Source organism: Myxocyprinus asiaticus, chromosome 17 (genome assembly GCF_019703515.2).
Source record: "Myxocyprinus asiaticus isolate MX2 ecotype Aquarium Trade chromosome 17, UBuf_Myxa_2, whole genome shotgun sequence".
Lineage (NCBI taxonomy): Eukaryota > Metazoa > Chordata > Actinopteri > Cypriniformes > Catostomidae > Myxocyprinus > Myxocyprinus asiaticus.
The window spans coordinates 41,842,659-41,867,686 of NC_059360.1; the positions used below are offsets into that span (position 1 = coordinate 41,842,659).

Below are 25,028 nucleotides of genomic sequence, written 5' to 3' on the forward strand. Positions count from 1 at the left end.
GCTTCTGATTACTTGAGCCCCATTAGAATCCACCCTAATCTTACTGAGATCTGGATTACTTTAAATGACACTGCTCCTAATCTGTCTAGATATGACAAGACACATAGACTTTTAACACTGATTTTAACACTGACCAAAACATCATAATGTACAGAGTTATTAATCTGTCTAGCACGAGGCTTGTTTGCTTTTACAAAGCCAAACCTGACAAGGTGCATGCACTGACCTGGAAAACACAACAACATTAAAATATGATAAATAAGAGGCTTACATTTGGCACTATAAATAATGGATTACAGAGGAAGGCTATTAAACTATCATAGATAAAATTATGGGACAATCAATAAATCATTCATTTAATCTATATATTTTTATTTTTCCACTTTTTTAAAAATATTTTCTGTAATGCCTGGTTAGTTTCATTCAAGGCTTAGACATTTCAGAAAATTCCTCAGAGTTCTAATTGCTAAAAAAGTGGGTGGTCACTGCTCCTTTAACCTCATGTTGATGTAAATGTTCATAATGAGTGTGTTTGGGTTTGCACCTTGCTGGGGCAGAAGGCTCGTCTCTGGCAGAAGTCAAGATGTGCTTGATTATGTGCTCCTGAAACAGGCAAAAAGAAAAATACAGAATGACTATTCATTAATACATACAATTTATCGAAACAAATTCTGAACTTGAAAATATCGGCTGCATTAAAATCCTGTTCAGAAAACTGACAACATACTGATTCAGATCGATTTCACTCCATCTAGGGAGTCAGATTATACGACACCCATTTTTTAGCCTCACAGACTTTCACACAGCACATTCTCACACAGAAACATACACTACACCAAACACTCTCCCACCAGAGACACAGATGCACAGAGCGAGATAATGCAGACAGACAAAGAGATAATGATCAGAATCATCAGATACAGAACAAACTGCTCACAACAGACACAAAATCTGACATAAAACCAGCAATCTGGCAACTCTGGACATGATAGATCTAACCATCTGGAAAAGAAGCATCTGTGCACACACACACACGCGCGCTAGGAAAGATGATCACTTTAACCACAGTCTTGTCATTCACCGCCTGCTCCTGGTTATCAGATGCCATCATGTGAATTTCTGCATAAGTGACAGAAGCCTCTTTGCATGACATAAGCTCCTTACCGTTGCTCGGAACAACACGGCAACACAATAACAACAGCCCTGTGGAGCCTGCCTCAATGCTGCCTGCATAACTAATCACCCATTAGCACATTAGTGCTGGCAGGAACAATTACAGCACATTTCCATGCACTCTAAACAAACGAGGGAGCAGCATACATTCAGCTACTTGGATCTTCATAAGAGCAAGCGGTGGATCAGAGGTTAAACACAGGCTACACATACAAGCACACAAGGAAGTCTTGATTGAAGGTAGGTGGTCATATTGTAACAGTATGAAATGTCAAGAGATTATTTTGAACAGGGATGTTCAAAATGTCATATTTTCTTCTGTGGAACACAAAAGGACATGTTAGGCAGAATGTTAGCCTCAGTCACCATTCACTTTCATTGTATAGAAATAAGATGCAACAAAAGTGAATAGTGACTAAGGCTAACATTCTGCTAAACATCTATTTTGCATTTTTTATGGACGAAAGTAAGGCATATGGGTTTGGAACAACATGAGGGTGAGTAAATGATGACAGAATTCTCCTTTGTGGGTGAACAATGCCTTTTAAGAGCCCTGTATAATTATGTTGGTTTAGGGCAGGCTGCCAGTTGAATAGGGGCCAAATCTGTTCCGTTTTAAATTTTCAGTGGCCCGCGCGAGGTTGTCAATTTTGTCTCTTGCTTTCCTTATGATAAAATCGTATGTGCACTATTTGTGGTAAGATTTAACACATGCCCACATGCTGTGGAGAATGCGTCTCAACTGTCAATCATTCCATTATAAAATCAGCATCTCTCCCCCATCCTATTTTCGCAGGTGCAATTTAAAACGCAATTTTCTCACCTTTTATCACGTCTGATTCATATCCTATCATGTACTGTGGGCATGTTTTAAAAGTAGAGAAATGCAATCGACCAGATATTTAGTTTTCCAGCTGGCTTTTTGATACAGTATATCTACCAATGTTTTTGAAATTCTTTAAATGACTTCAAATGTTCGGTCCTTATGAAAAAACATGAAAAATTTCCAACAAGAATGGACTGTCAAGCACAGTTCATTTTGTTTGTTTTTGTCAAGTTAACAGTACATTTTCAGAATTTACTGCTAGGAGGAAATGTTTCACATAAAATAAAATACAAATGTTTTATTTATTTCATGAAGAAATATTATAGTATATCGTAGAACTGTTATCTGTAGATAGAAGCTTTTTGCAGGCAAAAACAATTCTGGCTCGGCCCGCTTGCCCCAAAGATCTTTTCCATTTGGCCTGCTTGCTGATAAAGTTGAAAAGCCCTGGTTTAGGGTCATGTCAGTCAGACTCTGATCACATGCATTTTTTAAAGGCCATTTATACAGGATGTATTCTTGCGTTCAAAACAACTGGATAGAGCACAATTAAACAAAACAAAATGCAGGGGTCTCGAAACGCATTTTTGAAAGTTTAACTGGTTTGTGTGGAATCCTGGAATAGGATATTATACCTTGACATCTGTGAATTTTGTTATGATGATGTCAGCTGTTGTGGGGTGCAAGGCAGGAAGTTCCTTGTACAGGTTTGGGAGACACACCAAGGAGCCCAACAAGATCTGAGCCTCTACCCGAGGAGCCTAAGGGAGAAACCAAGAACCAGAGAAAGACAAAAGAGATTGGAAGACATAAGATTGAGAGTGCATTCATTGAACTATGGCTGAAATTATAACAGTTAAAAAAAGTTACAGGCATTGGATACATCTTTGTAGAGACTTTGTGGGCACATTTGCATGGATGTTTGTGTGTAGGGACAATGACATCTGGAAACAGTTTGCTGGTTTCTCACATTGAGGGATGAGCAGGCAGTCACACGGCTCGCTGCCACAATGAAGTCCAGGATGAGCATAGTGGCTCCAGGAAGTCCAATAGAGAAGAATCGTGGAGAGCAGTGCTTGATGATGGTGTTCACAATATCCTAAGGCAAATGAAAACAACTTTTAAAACAATGTCAAATTACACAAGAACATTTACATTTGTACTTTTATACAAATGATGTCCACACATATACAGAGGCACTGACAGATACCACGCAAATCCTCACCTGGTCTTGGTGAAGCAGGCCGTTGTGCATGATGTTGTAGAAGTGTGTAAGAAAGTCAGAGTTTGGGGAAACATCCTGCCTCCTCTTCATGATCTTACATATGAGCTTATAGGCGTGGAGTTTTCCCTGCTTATAGCGTTCACCCAACATAGTGGCCTGCGCACAGACAGAATGACTGATTAAAACCGTTACCAACAGATACCACATAACAGAGAGCTGCAGATCTATAAGAAAAAAAAAACATTATAATCTGTTAAAAATGTATTTATGCAGCTGAAAATAGAGGATGAATAAGGAAGGGGGTTAGAGAGACTAGATAGTTTAATAGAAAGGAAGACAGACAGAAATCGCTAGACAGAGAGACACGTTATTGATCACATGAGAGAAAATGAAAAGTAGATAGATCTATAATTGGATAGAATGATAGAGAGTTAGATGATAGATAGACAGTACAATAGATAGAACAATAGATAGATGGACAGAAAAATAAATAGATAGAATGTTACATAGATAGATGGACAGAATGATAGACAGAATGATAGATAGATGGACAGAACGATAAAATAGAACAATAGCTAGACAGAAAGAATGATAGATAGCTTGACAGAACGATAGATAATACGATAGATAGAACAACAGATAGAGAGATGGGATGAACAACAGATAGACAGAATGATAGATAAACAGTATGATAGATAGACAGAACAACAGACAGAATGAAAGACAGATAGACAGAACGATAGATAGATGGGCAGAACAATAGATAGAATGATATATTGATGGACAGAATCATAGACAGAACATTACATAGATAGATGGACAGAACGATAGACAGAAGGACAGAACGATAGATAGAACAACAGATAGAGAGATGGGAAGAACAACAGATAGACAGAATGATAGATAAACAGTATGATAGACAGAACAATAGCCAGAATGAAAGACAGATAGACAGAACGATAGATAGATGGGCAGAACGATTGATAGATGGGCAGAACAATAGATAGAATGATATACTGATGGACAGAATCATAGACAGAACATTACATAGATGGACAGAACGATAGATAGAAGGACAGAACGATAGATAGATGGACAGAACGATAGATAGATGGACAGAACGATATAGAGAACAATAGATAGATGGACAGAATGATAGATAGAACGATAGATAGAACAATAGATAGAATGTTACATAGATGGGCGGAACGATAGATAGAAGGACAGAACGATAGATAGAACAATAGATAGACAGAACATTACATAGATAGATGGGCAGACCGATAGATAGAATGATAGATAGAAGGACAGAATGATAGACAGAACGATAGATAGAAAGAACGATAGATAGATGGACAGAATGATAGATAGATGGATAGATGATAGACAGAACGATAGATAGAACAACAGATAGATAGAACGTTAGATGGACAGAACGATAGACAGAAGGACAGAACGATAGATAGATGGACAGAACGATAGAATGAACGATAGATAGATGGACAGAATGATAGATAGAACAATAGATAGATAGAACATTACATAGATAGATGGGCAGACCGATAGATAGAATGATAGATAGAAAGAACGATAGATAGATGGACAGAATGATAGATAGATGGATAGATGGACAGAACGATATATAGATGGACAGAATGATAGACAGAACGACAGATAGAACAACAGATAGATAGAACGTTAGATGGACAGAACGATAGAACGATAGACAGAAGGACAGAACAATAGATAGATGGACAGAACGATAGATAGAATGATAGATAGATGGACAGAAGGATAGATGGACAGAATGATAGATGGAATGACAGATAGATGGACAGAACGATAAATAGGACAGAACGATAGATAATACGATAGATAGACAGATGGGAAGAACGATAGATAAACAGAATGATAGACAGAACAATAGACAGAACAAAAGATAGACAAACAATAGATAGACAGAAAGAACAATGGACAAAATGATAAATAGATGGACAGAACAATAGACGGACAGAACGTTAGATAGAATGATATAGACAGAACGACAGACAAAACGATAGATAAGATGGATAGAACAACAGATAGATAGACAGAATGATAGATAGATGGACAGAATGATGGATAGAACAACAGATACATGGACAGAATGATTAGATCAGCCACAACATTAAAACCACCTGCCTAATATCATGTAGGTCCCCTCATGCAGCCAAAACAGCTCTGACCCATCGAGGCATGGACTCCACAAGACCTCTGAAGGTGTCCTGTGGTATCTGGAACCAAGACGTTAGCAGCAGATCCTTTAAGTCCTGTAAGTTGTGAGGTGGGGCCTCCAAGGATCTGACTTGTTGGTCCAGCACATCCCATAGATGTTCAATCGGATTGAGATCTGGGGAATTTGGAGGCCAAGTCAACACCTTGAACTCTTTGTCATGTTCCTCAAACCATTCCTGAACATTGTGTGCAGTATGGCAGGGTATATTAACCTGCTGAAAGAGGCCACTGCCATCAGGGAATACCACTGCCATGAAGGGGTGTATGTGGTCTACAACTATCTTTAGGTTGATGGTACGTGTCAAAGTAACATCCACATGAATGCCAGGACCCAAGGTTTCCCAGCAGAACATTGCCCAGAGCATCACACTGCCTCCACCGTCCTGCCTTCTTCCCATAGTGCATCCTGCTGCCACCAGGTAAACAATGCACACGCACCTGGCCGTCCACATGATCTAAAAGAAAATGTGATTCATCAGACCAGGCCACCTTCTTCCATTGCTCCATGGTCCAGTTCTGATACTCACGTGCCCATAGTAGGTGCTTTTGGTGGTGACAGTGGTCAGCATGGGCACTCTGACCGGTCTGCAGCTATGCAGCCCCATATGCAGCAATCTGCGATGCACTGTGTGTTCTGACATCTTTCTATAATGGCCAGCATTAAGTTTTTCAGCAATTTGTGCTACAGTAACTCTTTTGTGGGATCGGACCAGACGGGCTAGCCTTCGCTACCCACGCGCATCAATGAGCCTTGGGCGCCCATGACCCGGTCGCCAGTTCACCGGTTGTCCTTCCTTGGACCACTTTTGATAGGTACTAACCACTGCATACTGGGAACACCCCACAAGACCTGCCGTTTTGGAGATGCTCTGACCCAGTCATCTAGCCATCACAATCTGGCCCTTGTCAAAGTCGCTCAGATCCTTACACTTGCCCATTTTTCCTGCTTCCAACACATGAAATTCAAGAACTGACTGTTCACTTGCTGCCTAATGTATCCCATCCCTTGACAGGTGCCATTGTAACAATATAATCAATGTTATTCACTTCACTTGTCAGTGGTTTTAATGTTGTGGCTGATAAAACAATAGATAGATAGATAGAGGGACAGAATGATAGATAGAATGATAGACAGATGGACAGAACGATAGATAGTAAGAACGATAGATTGAACAATAAATAAATAAAACAACAGATATATAGATGGACAGAATGATAATAGAATGATGGATAGATAGATAGAATGATAGAGAGTAAGAATAATAGATTGAACGATAAATAAATAAAAACAGATAGATAGATGGACAGAATGATGAACAGAACGATGGATAGATTGAATGATAGAACAACAGATAAATAGATTTTTAGGAAAAGGAGATTTATACAGGAATTTACTTTGAAAAGCCAGGGAGTCAGAATCCGCAGGGGTGGAATCAGATCTGGTGGTGGTGGAGACGACTGGTTGTCGAGGGAGATCCCGAGATTGTCTCTGATCTACAGAGATGGAAAAACAGAGACACAAGGACGTTCTTTCCAGTGGAATTTGATTATCAACTGCACTGTAAATCATCCTTTGAGAGCACTCTGCCTGTGTGTGTGTGTGTGTGTGTGTGTGTAAGTATGTGTGTGTGCTCACCTTGGCCAAGTTTTGCCAGAGTTCACAGAGGTAGTCAAAGACCTGTGCATGGATCTCAGGGTCCTTGATGATGTTGACATCTCCCAGAATGCCGAGCATTCTCCTCCACATCACCGTGGCGACATCAGCATGCCAGCCAGTCAGACTGCCTCCAGCCATCACACTACAGTCCTCTGTCGGAAACTCGCTGGTTTCTGAAAAGTGCAAACAAGCAGTCTTTACAAAGATTGCAAAATACTAAATAAGAACAACAGATCACACACACCATCTAATATACACTATGTGTGAGCGAATGTGTTTTTTACCAAGGTCATCAGGGGTCTGCAGGACAGAATGGTGCATTTTCTCATCCAGCTGCAGGTCTTTGCGCTGTACGTGTTCGGCGGTCAGTGTGGCAGGGGATGGTGTCTGTGATCGAGAACCTCCCAGAGAGTGCATGGGAGATGCACTTTCTGAACCTGTGGATATTACTTTACATATTACAGTCCATTTACGACTTTAAAACATGAGAATAGTCTCCTTGGTTAACATATTATTATTAAGTAAATCTTGTAGCATTAGGTTACATTATATTTTGAGATTTCTCAGACCTGCTTAACTTAGTAAACTGGCTATATATCATCCATCCCTCCTGCACTTTTGGCCTCCGGCAGGCTTTTCAGACAGACGGATAGCAGCATAAGTGAGGTGGGCCGATGGGCAGGGAAGTATAGTACAGGGGAAAATAACGTTGGGACAGTTTATTTTCAGTGAGCGGAGCAAACGGTCACAGAATTAAGCAGGAGCATGACATCGAACTGATGCGGAGCAATAGAAGCGGAGTGCCTGCCTTTGCGGGTCGATGATGTGAGGATCTGCCATCGACTCTGCAACACCTGCAGGACAGGCGGCAAGCTACAAATAATGTTCAGTGAAAATGTTCTCTTGTCCACTGAAAACAGGCAGATTAAAAGAATGATTATGGGATTTTAAGAATCCATATGGAATCGTTCAAATGAAGATTCCAATGTACGTATTATAACTAGTAATAGACTGATATATTGGTCATACAGATCGGCCAATATTTGGCCATTTTGCAATTATCGGCATCGACCGACTACCATGTTCACTTGGCTGATTAACAGAAATGTCAACTTTCCCTCGTGTCAGTTCCAAAATCTACCAAAGGATTTGTAAAAGGATAGTCAACACTTTGTTTTCAAATCTGAGTAAATATTGCATAAAATAAGTGTTTGTTTCACTTTACAAATTTTGTGTACTTCTGATTTGATGTTGTTAAATTGTATTATGTTTATTAGCATTTATATTAACGGCCATCAGCCATCCTGCTCTCCAGATGGGTTTTGGCATAGACATTAAAAATCTTGTATCGATCACCACTAATTATAAATATATCAGATGTTATTAACAAAAACAGGAGCCTTTTTTACCACCACATTTTGAATTCCATGTGTTTTTGTCCATTTCAGTGGCATTTTTGCCCCGAGCCCCTGTTAATTTCCCACCTTGATGTGGAACAGTACAAATTAAAATTGGAATGAAATCAATCCGGAGTAATTGCCAGAGGGAACCATCATTATTAATGATGTATACTTATTATATATGCTTATTATAGTACAATGCAATTCTCATTGCTGCAAATAATCAAATAATACATTGTGAAAGAGACTTGCGAGGACAGGAGCTGAAATCGAACTCTGGTTCGGACCATTTGTGTACACTTATTATTGGATTAACCTACATTCCCCCAAGATCCATGCTTACAATGGTGGTGGCTCATGGATCACCCCTAAAGAGGTTCAAATCTTAAACCTTTCAGATACCAACACAGATCTCTACCTCATACGCCACAACACCCCTTTGTATGCTTGTGTGCATAAGAGTGTACCAGTAATGGTGACTGTGTCAGCAGAGAGGCCATGCTGACTGAGGCTGCTGTTCTCAGAGTCGATGTGAAGTGTGGTGAGGCTAGAAAGCTCTTGTTCCTCAGCAGTTTGCCCCGTTCCACTCAAACTATCCTGATCAGTAGAGCCAAGAGCACACGTCTCGGGTGGGAAACTGAAATCTGCACACAAATACAAAAATATTTTAACAGCCTCAACAGCTGTCAACTTGTCATTTTCAGCTCAATTAAAATTGTGTTGAAGCACTTACTTTCAAACTTGTTTTCATACTGAAAAGCATTGAAGGAATCTGATTGACTGTCGGAGCTTATAAGGTCACTTCCACTGGCGCTGGCCGGTGAAGTCCACTCAGAGGGTACACCGGGGTCATCTGCAGGTCGTGTGGCATTCTGACGGTTCAGGAGCTCTGGTAGATCTTTGGGAATCTCAAGACTGCCTGGGCTACTGCCACGCCTTGTCATGCTCTATTAATGGTAAACACATTGACCACATTGATGTTCATCTGTGCATGTTATTCTGAAGAAAACGATTAGTTACTTTAAAAGTTTTCATAATCATAGTCATCAAAATGTGTATATAATGTTGATGTATCAAGTCCCACCCTAGATTACCTTTTGAATATTCTGTTGAACTCGGAATACCGTCACATTGAATACATTGTGGTACCAATTTCATGTTGTCTTTGAAAGCTTGTATACATAATTAGCAGGCTCCATGTGTGCACAATTATATTTTATTTAGATGCGATATGATTGAACAGAAGGATAAAAGGGTAGTGTAATGTAGTGCAGACATACAGAAGTTCCCCTAGCCCTCAGCCTCTCCTGGATAAACTCGTCCATGAGGTCACTGACGTTTGGGTTGCTGCTGCCAGCATCATTGGACATGGGCCTCATTTTTGGCGTCAGCTCATCTTTATTGGCTATGTTACAGATACACAACAGGTTACCTCATCAGTAATTTTGCAGTATGACACAGGCAACACATTACATATTATGCAAACACAAATGACCTAGTGGACCATGTACTGACTGATTGTCTCTTAGTAGTAACTTCTGCATCAGTCAACATCTCTCGAATGTAATTATACATAATTAGTTTGAGGTTGGGGACAGTGAGTAAATAAATTCCATGTGCCATGAGTTTTTGCTCAAGCTTTACATTAGTCTCTTTTTAGCATCTTCTTTGACATCCAAAAAAGCAACTGACTTCAAGGCATAGATTACATTGTGACCACCCATTCCTGTTCATTTGATAGCTGACATGAAATTTCAAGCAGTTTCAGCAATGTTCTGCAATGTGACAATCATCGAAAACTATTTATAAATTTTTTTTTTTTTTTAAAAAGTCTGAGGTAAACATGCAGTTTATAGCCATATTAACATACTGTGTGGAACATTTATACTTTTAAAAATGCATTTGTCACATCACATGACCATTTAAAGTAAACTAGTGCAGGTAAAAAAGTTAAATGGTGAAAAACTTAAAAGAAATGGTCCAGTTACAGGATCAAAGATATACAATTTTCCTTAAACATGTATACTTTAACTAAAATCCAGAAGTTGAATAAAAAATGTTCATGGATATGTCAACCCTATATCATCAATCTTTTTGGCAGGAAAGCACTTATTAAAGCATATTACTGTACAAACTGTGGGTGTGAACAGTAGTAAAAGTTTGCTGAAACCTGTGTCAAGAATATACGGCTTCAACAAGCCTGTAAAACTTGCTTGTGGTAATGAAAACGAGGAGTGGGGGAAAAATTCAGCACTATTGTCCTTGAAACACAATAGAAATTCCTTGGGCATCAAAAAACATAAAATACTAAACCAGGACACACAGAAAAAAACACAATTCTGAATGGAAGCCAACCAAAAAACTGATTTCATCCAGCAAAGCAATGCAGTTACTCACAGTTCATGCAGTCCCCAAACACAGACAGACAGAAAGACAGACAGAGCAAACCCTGGAAGTCCAAACCTAGGAGTTAGTGAGGTGACTGTGGTTAAAGTGAGACAGCAGTGAGTATGTTAGAGGAGTCACCCACGGTAAGACAAGGCAGCCTTCATTCCAAAAGCAGAGTTAGGGAGCAACTTGTTAAAAATCATTCAAACTCGGTAGCTCTCTGGGTACGATGCATAGTGGGGACTGTGACTTGGGCTTTGTATTCTCCTTGATGTCTGGTTAGTTCAGACTACAAGCTGTGTCTCAAGTCATTAACTAAAAGCTTGCACTATCAAACTGTCCAAAGGAGCCATACTAACAGTAGCATTCCTATTGTAATAACTTCTAATATGCTACTGACAAGCTGGCAAGCTTTAAACACATAGTAACACAAGCTATAATCTCAAATAATGTAATATTTTAACCGTCAGAAGACAAGGCGAGCACTAACATAGTTCTCTTTCAAAGGGATAGTGCTGCCCTCTACTGGCATTAAAAAAAAAACTGTGGCTGCAGAATACACTAAGAAAAATTCAGTTCAAGTTAAGCTCCATCAACCGCATCTGTGAAACTATTACCAGTTTACCAACACAACATTTTTGACTCATCCTTCAATTTGTAAAAACAAACAAAAATCCTGTTTACAGTAATGCACTTACAATGGAAGTCTATAGGGCAATATATTCCAGAGGGTTTAAAAGCAGATGTGCATTTTCGAATTTTTGTTAACTCGCTTAAATTCTTCCATACAAAAATATTTGTTATTGGTATATGAGTTGTAAAGTTGTCGAGATCGATCTTTTAGCCATGGACCTACTTTTATAGCTGGTACTTCCAGTGGGTGGAGTTTGCCCCATTACAAAGTGCTTTAAGGACAGTTTTGTCACTTAATTGTTTCGGTATCCTTGTGCTTACCATGCAAAAGTTCCCAGTTCTACTGGCTTTACATGGTCATGAAATGAGTTGAAAGACTATAATTTAATCTCCAGTCTTGTGAGTATACTTCGAAACAGTGTGCATTTAAATGAGTATTATTGCGAAATGTGCCCTTAAGATCTCCACTGTAAGTGCATTACTGTTAATGCGATTTGTGTTTGTTTTTACACATGCTACATGTCGTCAATAAAGCTTAACTTGTATAGAAACCGTAATATTTCTATATGTTGAAATGACAATATTAATAATCACACAGGTTAGAAAACATAATATTAGATTAGAAAACATCTGTTCATCTCTATAGAGTTCAGATATTAAGTTTGTGTAAATGTGAACGTGTGAACGTGTGTGTGTATGTGTGTGTGTGTGAGAGATTGAGAGAGGGTGGGGAGGTAGGCATGAGGTCGCATGCAGCATCCAGGGGAAGAGGGGCAGCAGAGATTAGGTCCCAGAAGCTTGAGGAGGAGGGGAAGCCGTCCCACAGGTCGGGGACCGTTGGTCTTTTGGGAGTCTGTTTTTTGGAATTGAGCTACTTGAAAAGAAAATACAAAAAGAGGTTTCAAATCAATCCGCATTCAGCTAAAATCAAACAGTCACAAGAAAAGAAAAAAAGAAGGGAAAACGGACAGGCGCATTTTTTCACTTTTTTCATGTCTTCCATGTTGTGAGAGGGAACTGAGCCTTTCGAGCGCTCACCTGAGGTTTTCCTTCCAAAATAGCCCATTACTTGAGTGTACAGATCCTTCAGGTGTGCTTCAGTGGCGGGTGATTTGCCGTGGCGCTGGGGCGACACCGCCTGGGCCTTGGGTTTGGAGAGAGCATGGACCATAGACTTATACACCCCACCCAACAGTGCCACCTGCTGCTGCCGTGAGGGGCTACACCCTGATTCCTGAGATCTGGAGCGGGAACCTCGCGGGCGGAGAGACGGGCGGCTGAGTCGACCACGTCTAGCCCCGCTGATGGAGCCTCTATCCAGCTCCACAGTTTCGCAACAGGCGACCCCTTCCCCAACGCCCTCTCTGACCTTTGCCGCTGCCCCGCTCCCACCAGCCGAGTGGCTGCTAAAGTGGCCGAGACGGCGAAGTCGGGTCTTCCAGTGTGCCTCTTTGGGGTCCAGGGGGTTGTGAAACTGCACGGACTCCGTGGACGGGCGGAAACTGACGTGGACCCCACCGCTGTGCCGCTTTTTGGGGTCAGGATGGGAGAGCTTGGGCCTTGTTGCAAGCTGGGTTGGTGATGGGCTGTGTTCGCTTTCGCTCGCCCTGTCCGTAGCATTCTGGCGGTGTAACTGTGTGGCTTTACTGACCTCTACTGGACCCTCCGTACTAGAACTTTTCTGCATAACACTCAAATCCCAATCGCACTGCTCTAAGCACTCATACAAACTCTTCTCGCTTTGTTCCATTTCTCGATCCCATTCTAATGCCCAATCCCCACTATCCCCAAACTGCGCTTGTCTACTATCTGAACCTGACTCAACTTTCTCTCCAAACACCCCAATTTCGCCTACCATGTCCTCCCTGCTACAAAACTCCTTGAAAACGTTGAAGACGTCCTCCTCGCCTTCTCCCTCGATCTGAATTGTCTCGGCTGCAGCTGGACAGGACCAATCAGGGATAAAGGGAGGTTGCTGCCCTGGCATCTGGCAGAGATGGTCATAGATGCTTTCGCCCACCTCCAAGGATGCCTGGCTGTCAGGGGGTGGGTCAGTGAGCTGGTGTGGGGATGGGGAGCAGTGGGGGGAGTTGGTGGTGGTAAAGTGGGTGGAGTTAGAGGGACTGTCAGAGACAGGAAGTGCACCTTTGACACGCTCAGCAATGAAGGGCTCCATGATGTCAGAGGCGCTGCTGCTGCGGGGAAGAGGGGGCTGTTCCAGGTCTCCAGAGGCGGAGAACACCTCTGACGACGGAGTCCTCTCGCTCTGAGAGCAGTGCCGAATCCGCTGACCGCGCGGGGCGATAGGAGGTTCCTCCATGTCTGAACATGAACAGAAACAACAATCAGCATGTGTTCATAGATACAAGATGTGTGTTTATGCATAGATTTGGTAATATAACTAAGCACAGAGCAATATTGTCCACAACATAAATTGTGTTAAAGGGGTAGTTTACCTAGGTTTCCGAAAATGTTATCATCATTTACTCAACCTAATTTTGTTCCAAAAACCCCTATGACTCAGCCTCAGTCACGATCACTTTCATTGTACGGGGGGAAAAAAAAAAAACAATAAAAGTGAATGGCGACTGAGGCTAACATTCTGCTTAACATCTCATTTTACATTCCACAGAAGAAAAAATCATACAGGCATGGAGGGTGACTAAATTATGACAGAATTTAAATTTTTAGGTGAACTAACCCTTTTGGTAACAAACAGTTGAAGTCCACTATTTTAATTTCAGACACCTATATGGTTATGAAAATACCTAGCAAGTATTATCATATTAACTGATCCATATACAATACCACTGTACATGCAAATACATACAGTACATGCACAAAAACACACGGATAACACCAGCTGTAAATCAAAATAAATTTACAAACTTAAACTCAAAAGGTTAAACTAAACATATCAAACCACAAGACAAAACAAATAAAACATTTTATCCATCTTGTTATTTCACCAGTTAAAAATCTAACCATCCAAACAAACATGATAGCAAAGAAATGCAGACAAAAGGTAAACCTTTAGAGAGTGTTTTTCTCAAAATATCTGGGTGTGAAGAGGGGTTATACTGGGTAAAAGAATTCTAGAGGTGATGCAAAGTGCACAAGGAATAATGCTATAATGAACAAGGATAAGAAAACAATCAGGCACAGATTCAAACACACACAAGACTCAAAAGGGTGGTTGAACGAATCTCATGAGAAATGCCCAGGTAACATTTCTTATTTTGTTCTTTTGATCATGGGATGAAATATAACCAGGATGTATCTTGACAGTTTACATAGGCCGCATACACACCAATATGTTTTCAGTTGAACATTATCGTTTTTCAAAGTACGTTACTAGAGAGCGTTTTCAAAAGTCTCCATTTTCGGGGGAGGAAAACGCTGATTTTGCTATGTTTTCACATGTCATCAAGACTGGAACAATGCGTTTTCAGTCAAAAATGTATTAGTGCGGATGTGCCTATATATTCACCCTGTGAAAAAGCAACCACTGCATAATTGCAGAGAGCAGCCCTAAAGCAATGATGAATGAGAAGGACTCTTGCACATTTTCATTCACACAAACACGTTAAAATCTACTGAGAAAACCACTATGTATACACACACAATACTAGGTCTATTAAATGAAAATCACTTTATATACGCAATACTATAAGGGGCAGCTAGGGAATGCTTTTTACAGGAAGTGCATATATAGACACACATTCTATACACATACATGCACAATCAGGAGCCATTAACGCAGTCAGAGGCGAGAGTGCCGATACTGGCGTAAAGGGCTCTACCTGACAGCTCATCGGCTAGGGGAGTGAGGACATAGTCAGGCAGGAGAGGGTGTACGGGGTGGATCAGGACAGGTGCGCTTTTAGCACTGCGAATAAAGGCTGAGGACAGCAGGCTGTCCCCCGTAGAGCAACTACGCAGAGCTACAGTACACAAACACACCCAGAGAGAGAAAAAGAGATAGGACAATATGACGGACAGCGAAAAAAAAAAAAAAAAAAAAAAAGGAAGTGGGGCAGAAAGAGATATGAGGAGTGATGTTCAAACAGAACAGGAAACATGATGAAAGAGGTAAGAGAAAAAGAGAGAGAGAAATTGATGGATGAAAGAGGTGAGCATTACAAAGAAGAGATTAAGTAAAGAAGTGCATTTGCTTTACGTAATCTAGTGTTTTTCAAATCAGCACTGACTACATACACAAACATCATATATCTGAAAAAAATAGAGTTTAATATTCATGAGGGGAAAAATGTTATTAGAGAAACATGCCATATGTTATAAACAATCCATCATGTTCCAATTGCAGAGCCAAACTGCAGGAACAAAGAGTTTTTTAGCCTAAGGCTACATTCCAATTTGTATACTATCAATACTATAATATAGTATGCAAGATTAGGGATTAGGGAGATAGGGATTCATGCATCTCAAATCAGAACACTGCTTATGTGCTACTACTCAAAGTGTGCTTCCTTACATATTTTTGATCTATTATTGCCCACAAATTGGGACGTTTGTCTTTCAACGTATTCAGTTGAAGTGGCAAGGAATGTGAGAACTTTACATTTGTAAAACGTAATTTCCTTAAATCATTCATTTAACTATATGCCAGGTGAAGAGTCTGTGGTATCAAGACACAGTTTTATAAAATGAAGATTTTATGAAATGTTAGTATGTCCCTTTACTTTGTTACTACATTCTCAAAATCATGCACTTTCTTATAATTAGTGAAGTTCATACTAATGGTGCCAAAGTATGCAAACTGTGATGCAGCCCAAGAAAGGATATCAACTTCAACATGTCATATTCTCTTCTAATAAATATCTAATCTTTGCTCATGTTTTTTTTTTTTTTTTCTCCCTGTACCAGAGTAATTCAGATATGAACATGAGCCAAAGCTGTACTATTTAAAAGTTCTTGACTAAACTAGCTTTAGACTGGCATATAGAGAGAGGAGGAGGGGTCTGGCCTTTGGACTCACCCACTGTCTTCTGTCTGACGATGCTCCTCGCCTTCTCTATGCCAGGTGAGCCAGCTGTGGTGGCACTGCGCTGTCTCATGGCAGCTGCTTGGCCTGGTGGGTCTCGACTCCAGCCTTTGGAGAACGACCGATCCACAGCGATTTTCTGCCCCTCATGGACGCCACCTAGATGTCACCAAAAAAATAAAACATATCATTTATATATGACAGTGTTTCAGTCCAACCTCAAAATCAGTTCACAAAATGTAAAAAAAAAATATATATATATAAAAAAAAAAAAAAACTTTAACAATGCTTGCTTTGCTTTAATTTTGTTGTTTTGATACAACTTGTCTGTGTGCATGTATGAAAGTATTTTTTATTTAATAAACTCACCTTTGCCTTTGTGTTTCTTCTGTTTCTGCTCACTGAGTTTGTTCAGGGGCAGCTCGTTCAGGTCCAGGCTATAAAGGTTGCGTGCTAATACCTTGGTAAGTGTTTCCATGGTGAGGGACCACTCGGTGACCAGCTCTTCCCAACAGGTAAGAGAGGAAAGTACAGAGAGCAGGTCATCCCATAGCTCTCGAGGGATGTACACGTTCAGATTCCCTTTGATCCAGGCCACAATCAGAGTCTGTTTAGAGAGAGAGACCACACTAAAAACGAGCAAAGTACGCATATCTACTGGCTGACACTGGTGTTTTAAAAAAGTTCCAGCATCCAGTATGTGAAAGCAAAATACTACACAAAGTAACAAAATCAGAGTGAATCAGAACACGTGTGGAGGTGGGTTTTAGGCAAATGAGATTTCACTGTGGGCAGAGTTAACCAGAACAAATGCAGGAAAATTTTACTTTTCTCTAAGACATGGCTGGTTTGGACAAAAACTCAGAATAACATGCAAGAGATGTATTCGCTTTCTTGCATCACACCTGGTTAGGACATGCTATAATGGTAATAATAAGAGAAAAATACATCACAACACACATTAATATTTTTTATTATTTATTAATAATATTTATATTATTTATATTACCCCAGGGGATAAATAAGTACAATCATATCCTCTTACTTGATAGTACAGCCTACCCAGTTTTAGACCTAGACATTACGAGACTAAGCGGTAATGATGCATGACATCTGAACAATCTGGTTTGGCTGTCAAAACTGATTAGAGTTTAACTATATGAAAACTTGGGTGCTGCAAACAGTGGCTTTTACTCGCTAGCTGTTGTGGTGTGTTGGTGGGTGGCACCTGAAAAATGGCTCCAGCCAGTCGGCCTGATAAAGTGTTACTCTTCTTCCCATGAGGCATGATGGATGGCGGCCTCTTCATCACACACTCTGTTACTCTTAGCAACACCAACAGGATCTGTTCCCTGAGAGAGAGACAGACAGACAGACAGACAGACAGACACACACACACACACACACACACACACACAGGAAGAGCTTGTTAATCAAGGCCTTCCTAAATTAACATAAACCTGAGTAGAAATTTCACAATGCATTTAACTTCCATAACGTGACGTATTTCAGAGTGAAACATTGTAGGGTGAGACTAGATTTAATTCAGTGGCATTTGTTTGACCTTGATTTGTGTCAGCAGAAAGGTTTCAAAGGTAATTCAAAATTAATGCATACTGAGATTATTTTAATTATTAATAAAATAATATTTTAGTATAGCTTTCTTTATAATAATATCACTGTTCATTTCAAGCTGCGTCTAAATCCTTAACTCAACTCATTGATACACTGATTTGATTCAAAGGTCATACCAGGTCTTCTGGTTCATGGATTCATGCATGACCAGACTGCGGTATATGTTCAGCACACGCTTGCACATGTCGACATGTTCTTCCAGAAGTGACTTCAGCTCATTGGCTGCCTCCAGAAGGAAGACGTTAGAGGAGTTGGTGATGAAAACCTGTGAGGAAGAGATGGTGAAGATTAGATTAGACTAGAGTGCAGACATTTATCACAAATTCTCCCCTAAATCAGTTCCTGCATCATCAAATATGACATGTAAGGGCTGGGACTGTGGTTACCTGTAGTGTGGCCTGGACACCAGCATGTACATTGTACTCCAGGACTTCAGTGTCAGATGACTTACTCCTGCACCAATTAGGGCTTCGATTGTGAACGGAAACTGTGAGCCCCATATCCTACACACACACACACACACACACACGTTGATGCGGCTATCCTTATGAGGACTCTTCAAAGACATAATGATTTGTATACTGTATGAACTATAGATTTTATCCCCTAACCCTCACAAAAAACGTTCTGCATTTTTACATAAAAAATAAATAAATAAAAAAATAAAAAATCATTTAGTATGTTTTTTTTTTTTAATCGATCTGAATTATGGGGACACTTGAAATGTCCTCATAAACCACATTTATAGCATAATACCCTTGTAATTACCAGTTTGTAACCTAAAAAAATTTCCTCCTAAACCACCCAAACCCACCCACAAACACACACACACACACACACTGATCCAGACAGTTCAACAACAGCAATGTGTCTATACAAGCAACTGGCACAAAAAAAAAAACACAAAAAAAACCCACACTGCATTTCAAGTTCTAGGTAAGAAATGAGATTACTCTAATTCATAATCCTCAAAATCTTGTGTTTCTTGATTGTTTAAACCAAGGCAGGCATTACACTATATAATAGACAAAACAAACAGCATTGTGAGGTAAATAGGTAGAGCAGTATGATACAAATGCATGGATATATAAAGTTTGAACAATAATGATAGACAACAATTTCAGCTAATAACTCATATTACAATCAATATTAAAAATGTACAGTTTTTGCTTACATGTTTTTTTTTTTTTTTTTTTTTAATAGGGATGCACTGTTAGGAATTTTTTGCTGATATTGATACTAATAAAAACGTATAGGCCGAGATACCGATACCGATATTTTACCACTTACCTTATTTTGTCTTCAGATCACTATTTTTCTTAGGAATTATGTTGTAAAAATGTACACAGAGGTTTTTTTTTTTACTGTTCTAACAAGAAATCATTTCTATTGAACACATGACAGGTCAAAATTGTACAGAAAACCACAATAAAAAAAATGTAATACAAGATAAAAAGATTAAAAAAATAAGTAAATATGATGAAATAATGACTGATATGAAAAAAAGGTTAATTTCTACTTCTAAATCTTTTTTGCACTTCTGTTTTTGCAGTTTAAATAACAGAACTCACATTTTACATGTGTGTACTGTATATGATAGAACATCACAAATTCATACTATTCATATGTTGGACAATTCCAATGAAATGTCAACCACATCATGGAAAAATAACTATGTTTAAACCAAAGGAATAAAACCCCTTTTAAATTCTGTATTATAGTGGTATATGGATAATGCCGTCCAGACCGCTAGAGGGCGCCGCTTGCTCACACAGTGCTGACTAAAGCACTAAATGCAGAAACGCAGCCTTTTAAGTTTAAGTAATTGCACAAGGCCATATTGCGAATAACATAATTCGTGTAGCATTAATGGATATCATACTGATTTCTCAGAAGTCAAAGTCTGCTGGTTTCAAAATGTTTTGAATGGTTTCCCTCATCATGTAGCCAGTAGGTAAGTGCCGTTTTCACAATTGTCAAGTCTGTAACACTGGTTTTTCCTCATTAATGTGAGAACGAGAAAGAATACAAATTAAATATTACATGTTCTTAGGAGTGTCAACCCTTCTGTATATTGTGGATATTCTTTTTTCTGGATTGTGCATTTGAATTCACAGTTTTTACAAAGTGTGTTACTAATTAATTATAAATAAACCAATCTTTTTCATATATTTTTCATTTATTGTTTTCATGCTTATAACCGATATGCCAATGGTTTTAAAATAAATATCGGCAGCCGATACATCAGTGCATCCCTAATTTTTAATAATTTTAATACAGGGCAGAAAAAAAAAAGAAAAGAGTATATGGTTTGAAAAGTCAGCCGGATAATGAAAAATATATGCTGATATTGGCCAATACAGATATGGTCACAAATATATCTCATGCGAAGAAAGTAGGGACCGGGCTCTCTGGCTAAATGTGTAATAACAGCTTCAACATTCTTCTTGTGTCCTACCTCCTCCTCTTTATCAGCTCCTTGCTTGTGGGCAGAGTCCAGCTGGCCTGAGAATCGGTCTTCCTCTGGTTCTCTCATAAACACGGGCTTATCCTGCTGAGAGATCCACTCCTGATACACCCGTACCACCTTACGCATCACTGCAGCCTCACACATGGGCAACAGAAATGCCTGCGGAATTTAACACATTCTTTTGTAGACACAGACAGAATCAGTGTATAGACAGTATATAAAAAATTTGTGACTAAATCCAAGGCAAGGCCAACACACTGCAGAGGATAGAAGGGTTGGGAACCCAGTAGGGTTCAGAATGGTTCCATTTTTTTTTTTAAACCTGGAGCCAAAGGAACTTCATGACACACTGTTCTGTTAACGGTTCTGGAACAATCTTTGGAATCATTTAGTAAATAACAAAAAGTAGCCTTTGCAATCCAGGAAGCACATTTATAGATTATATTATGGTGAAAGTGTTGCTTATGAATATTAATTAGGTCACACCAACGTTGCATTGTTTCTTCAGATTCTAATCACTTAACCTACCTAATATTAAATAAGCCTTCCCCCACAAAAGGATTCTTAAATTCAGTCTATGTAAATTCCTTAGAGTTCCGAACAATACAGGTTAATGACTGGGAAATTACTTATGTCTTCCCCCTTATGGCAGTTCCAACTCAACCAATAGCCTTGACAAAAGATAATGCACATTTTCAGTTTTTAATTTTTTAGTGAATTTTTAGTAAACCGTGTAAACGTTTTTATTTCATTTTAGCTGTTTTGTGTATGTCTTATTTGCCATTGTACAATGTGTATATCGGCTACCCAATTCTTTAACTGTTGGTGGGCCACTATTAGAGATTTTTTACAATTTGGAACAGTAGTGCCCATTCATGTTTAACATGCACTTTGATTAAGCTGTGATGGTCGGAAACATACCAATTCCTCTTTGTAAACACATATCAAATATACTTCTCACATTAGGACATAGAACAATCCCTGACAACAAAACAATAAGCCGTTCTCATTACCACTTCTACAATATAGCTCAGACTTATCCTTTCTCTTTATTTAATGTTTAGGTTTGTTAAAGCGCTTCTGTTGCTCTTTGTCCTTATGGGTGAGCTACCTGACGAAAGATCTCTGTGATGAAGTTGACATTGGTTCTGGAGGAGCACAGGACCCGTCGGACCACCTCGATATCAGTAAGATGTTCCTCATCCATGCTGCAGAGACTGGAGGAGCTGGGTTCTCTCTCCGTCAGTGTGCTGGTGTTGGAGTGTGACTGCTCGGGTTCACTAGCACCTCCCCCATCCAAACCATCTGGTCTCAGACCGCCATCCTCCCCACGTGCAGCTAGGCCCGCCGCTGCTCTCTAAAACAGCAACAGCATCATAAACGTGCAGTAAAAAAACCTTTGCCTTAAAGAGAAAAGTGAAATTAAAATCCTGTCATTTACTCACCCCTGGTGTTGTTCAAAACCTGTATATCTTCCGTGAAACACTAAATATTTGGCAGAATACTAGCCTGTCACCATTCACATTCATTGCATCTACTTTCATTGTATGGAAAAAAAAACAGACGCAATGAAATTGAATGCTGACTGATGCTGTCAGTCCCTGCTCGAGTTTCATGAAGAAAGAAAAATCATACAGTTTTGGAACGACATGTGGTTGAGTAAATTATGACAGAGAGGGTGCAATGAAACATGTACAGTTTTTTTTTTTAACCTGGATGTTCTTTGGCACATTTTCTCCTTCCATGCCAGGGATGTGTGTTCCTGTGTTGGGCCTGGGCTCCAGCCAAAAGGAAACCAGCCAGCGGATAAATATGACTCTGGCGTTAAGGAAGTTCTCTTTAGTGCAGTACAGAGCTTCATTGGTCTCTGGGTCTCTTTTAACAACTATGTAGTAAGGCTTTGGTCTCATGGGTGGAACATCTATTATAAAACAGAACACAAATCCAAATTAGACCTCAGAACTTCTTGAGAAACTGAATCTGGTGTTGCCACAGAAGAAAGTTTAATATCCTAAAAACAACAAGATTTTTTTTTAACTTTCAAATAGAGGAGGATGGCACTGTCATATAGTCTTACCAAGAATAGGACTGTACAAACTGGTCTCCTTGGAGAAGTTGGGGAAGATATGGGGCAGGTAATACTTTTTGAAATTTGCGAACAGGAAGGCAAAACCCTTCTCGTGATTCTCCTTATACTTCCATTCCAGACTTTTGGCCTGTAGTGAAACAGAGCACACATCAAGCTGAGCACAAACACAGTAGCAGGGACAAAGCAGTCTGACTGTGTTTCGTGAAAGACAGTGGGTTAGTGGAGTTAAGCAGTGCGTGGTGCTGTTGTACATGTGGGGGGTGAAGTGGGACTGTGCAATATACAGTAGTTAAAAAAATTATATTCAGGGCTTCAGCCAAAATGCGCGTTCACAAGAGGGCTAAGGTCAAGCGGTCTTTCCAGTGATGGCATGCCAACGTTCCATTCATTGCAGCAGATGCTCTCTACCTCTGCTGGCATTGCATGGCATTGCCTACATGTGCACCACCACGTCTCCTGAGGTCTCTCTCTGAGGCTTTTTGGTCCAGCCTCCTCCATCTCCCTGTGCCCCTGGTCAGAAAACTTAGGTTCAAATAAATATGGCTGTGCAAATACTTGTATCTCCTCTTTGTTTAAATTTGCTTCAATTTGTTTACAGCATTCAGTTTGTAAAGCGTTTCTCCTACTCAGTTGTAAACAGCGCTGCTCTTCCGGGTGTGTCGCGCATGCCAACGCCAATACGTCACACGAGAGATTGCATCAAAAGTACTTAAATAGGGGGCCTGGGTAGCTCAGCAAGTAAAGACGCTGACTACCACACCTGGAGTCGCAAGTTCGAATCCAGGGCGTGCTGAGTGACTCCAGTGAGGCTTCCTAAGCAACCAATTGGCCCGGTTGCTAGGGTGGGTAGAGTCACGTTGGGTTAACCTCCTCGAGGTCACTATAACGTGGTTCTTGCTCTCGGTGGGGCATGGTGAGTTGTGTGTGGATGCCGCGGAGAATAGCGTGAGCCTCCACACGCTAGGTCTCCGCGGTAACACGCTTAACAAGCCATGTGATAAGATGCGCGGACTGACTGTCTCAGATGCGGAGGCAACCAAGATTCGTCCTCCGCCACCCGGATTGAGGCGAGACACTACGCCACCACTAGGACTGAGAGCGCATTGGGAATTGGGCATGCCAAATTGGGGAGAAATAAAAAATATTTAAATATTGATCTTTTTCGCATATAAGACATTGATTTAACCAGTGGAGTCGTATGGATGATGTTAATGCTGATTGTATTTGCTTTTTTGAGCATCAAAAATTGTGTTACCATCTACTTCCATTATAAGAACCAACTGAGCTGAGATATTTTTCTATTTTCCTTCAAATGTGTTCTGCTGAAGAAAGGGATGGCATGAATTTTCATTTCTGGGTGAACTATTCCTTTAAAGCATGTCCACTGATTTTATGGCATGTATACAAATACTTGTATCAAAGATATGAAAATGTGAAAAAGTGTGTAATTAACTATCCGCACACCATCCGCAGTGTAATGTATAAAATCATGCAGATATGGGTCAGGAGCTACAATTAATGTTCACATTAACCATCAGAATTGGAAAAAAATTTGATCTCAGTGATTTAGACCGTGGCATGATTGTTTGTTCAAGACGGGCTGGTTTGAGTATTTCTGTAACTGCCAATCTCTTGGGAGTTTCACACACAACAGTCTCTAGAGTGTAAAGAGAATGGTGCAAAAAACAAAAAACATCCAATGAGCGGCAGTTCTGTGGACGAAAACGGCTTGCTAATAACAGAGGTCAGGAGAATGGCCAGACTGGTCCAAGCTGACAGGAAGGCCAAACAAACACGTGTTACAAAAGTGCTATGCAGAAAAGCATTTCTGAACATTACAACACGTAGAACATTGGGGCGGATGGGCTACAACAGCAGAAGACCCCTCTGGGTACCACTACTGTCAGCTTAGAACAGGAAACTGAGGCTGCAGTGGGCACAGGCTCACCAAAACTGGACATTGGACAAATGGGAAACAAATCACCTAGACATATCTGAATTTCTGCTGAGGTACACAAATGGTAGGCCCACTGCAGCCTCAGTTTTCTGTTCTTGGCTGACAGAAGTGGAACCCAACGGGGTCTTCTGCTGTTGAAGCCCATTCGCCTCAAGGTTCGACATGTTGTGCATTTTGAGATGCTATTCTGCTTACTACAATTGTACAGAGGGGTTATTGGAGTTACCGTAACCTTTCTGTCAGCTCGAACCAGTCGGGCCATTCTCCGTTGACCTCTAAGTGTTAAAAAGGTTTAA

The 25,028-nt window shown here is 40.1% G+C and overlaps 1 protein-coding gene across 6 annotated transcripts in view; it reads right to left on the reverse strand.

Annotated features, from left to right (window-relative positions):
* Positions 1-25,028, reverse strand: part of LOC127454790 (ral GTPase-activating protein subunit alpha-1-like) — a 100,616-nt gene that overhangs the window by 59,902 nt on the left and 15,686 nt on the right. For 3 of the 6 annotated variants that reach the window (XM_051722204.1, XM_051722203.1, XM_051722205.1), the window contains exons 8-27: positions 22,764-22,902; positions 22,399-22,607; positions 21,798-22,043; positions 20,675-20,845; positions 18,603-18,719; positions 18,333-18,481; positions 17,810-17,933; positions 16,951-17,188; positions 16,576-16,740; positions 13,722-13,898; positions 9,836-9,960; positions 9,289-9,502; positions 9,023-9,199; positions 7,440-7,592; positions 7,135-7,328; positions 6,894-6,992; positions 3,225-3,380; positions 2,970-3,098; positions 2,635-2,760; positions 545-603 (exon numbers count right to left, since the gene is read on the reverse strand). In XM_051722204.1, coding sequence (XP_051578164.1) covers positions 545-603; positions 2,635-2,760; positions 2,970-3,098; positions 3,225-3,380; positions 6,894-6,992; positions 7,135-7,328; positions 7,440-7,592; positions 9,023-9,199; positions 9,289-9,502; positions 9,836-9,960; positions 13,722-13,898; positions 16,576-16,740; positions 16,951-17,188; positions 17,810-17,933; positions 18,333-18,481; positions 18,603-18,719; positions 20,675-20,845; positions 21,798-22,043; positions 22,399-22,607; positions 22,764-22,902 — 3,167 coding nt within the window. Of the gene's footprint in view, positions 1-544; positions 604-2,634; positions 2,761-2,969; positions 3,099-3,224; positions 3,381-6,893; positions 6,993-7,134; positions 7,329-7,439; positions 7,593-9,022; positions 9,200-9,288; positions 9,503-9,835; positions 9,961-12,614; positions 13,899-15,379; positions 15,521-16,575; positions 16,741-16,950; positions 17,189-17,809; positions 17,934-18,332; positions 18,482-18,602; positions 18,720-20,674; positions 20,846-21,797; positions 22,044-22,398; positions 22,608-22,763; positions 22,903-25,028 lie in introns of all 6 variants that reach the window. The other 3 variants (XM_051722206.1, XM_051722202.1, XM_051722200.1) reach the window with 2 other exon arrangements.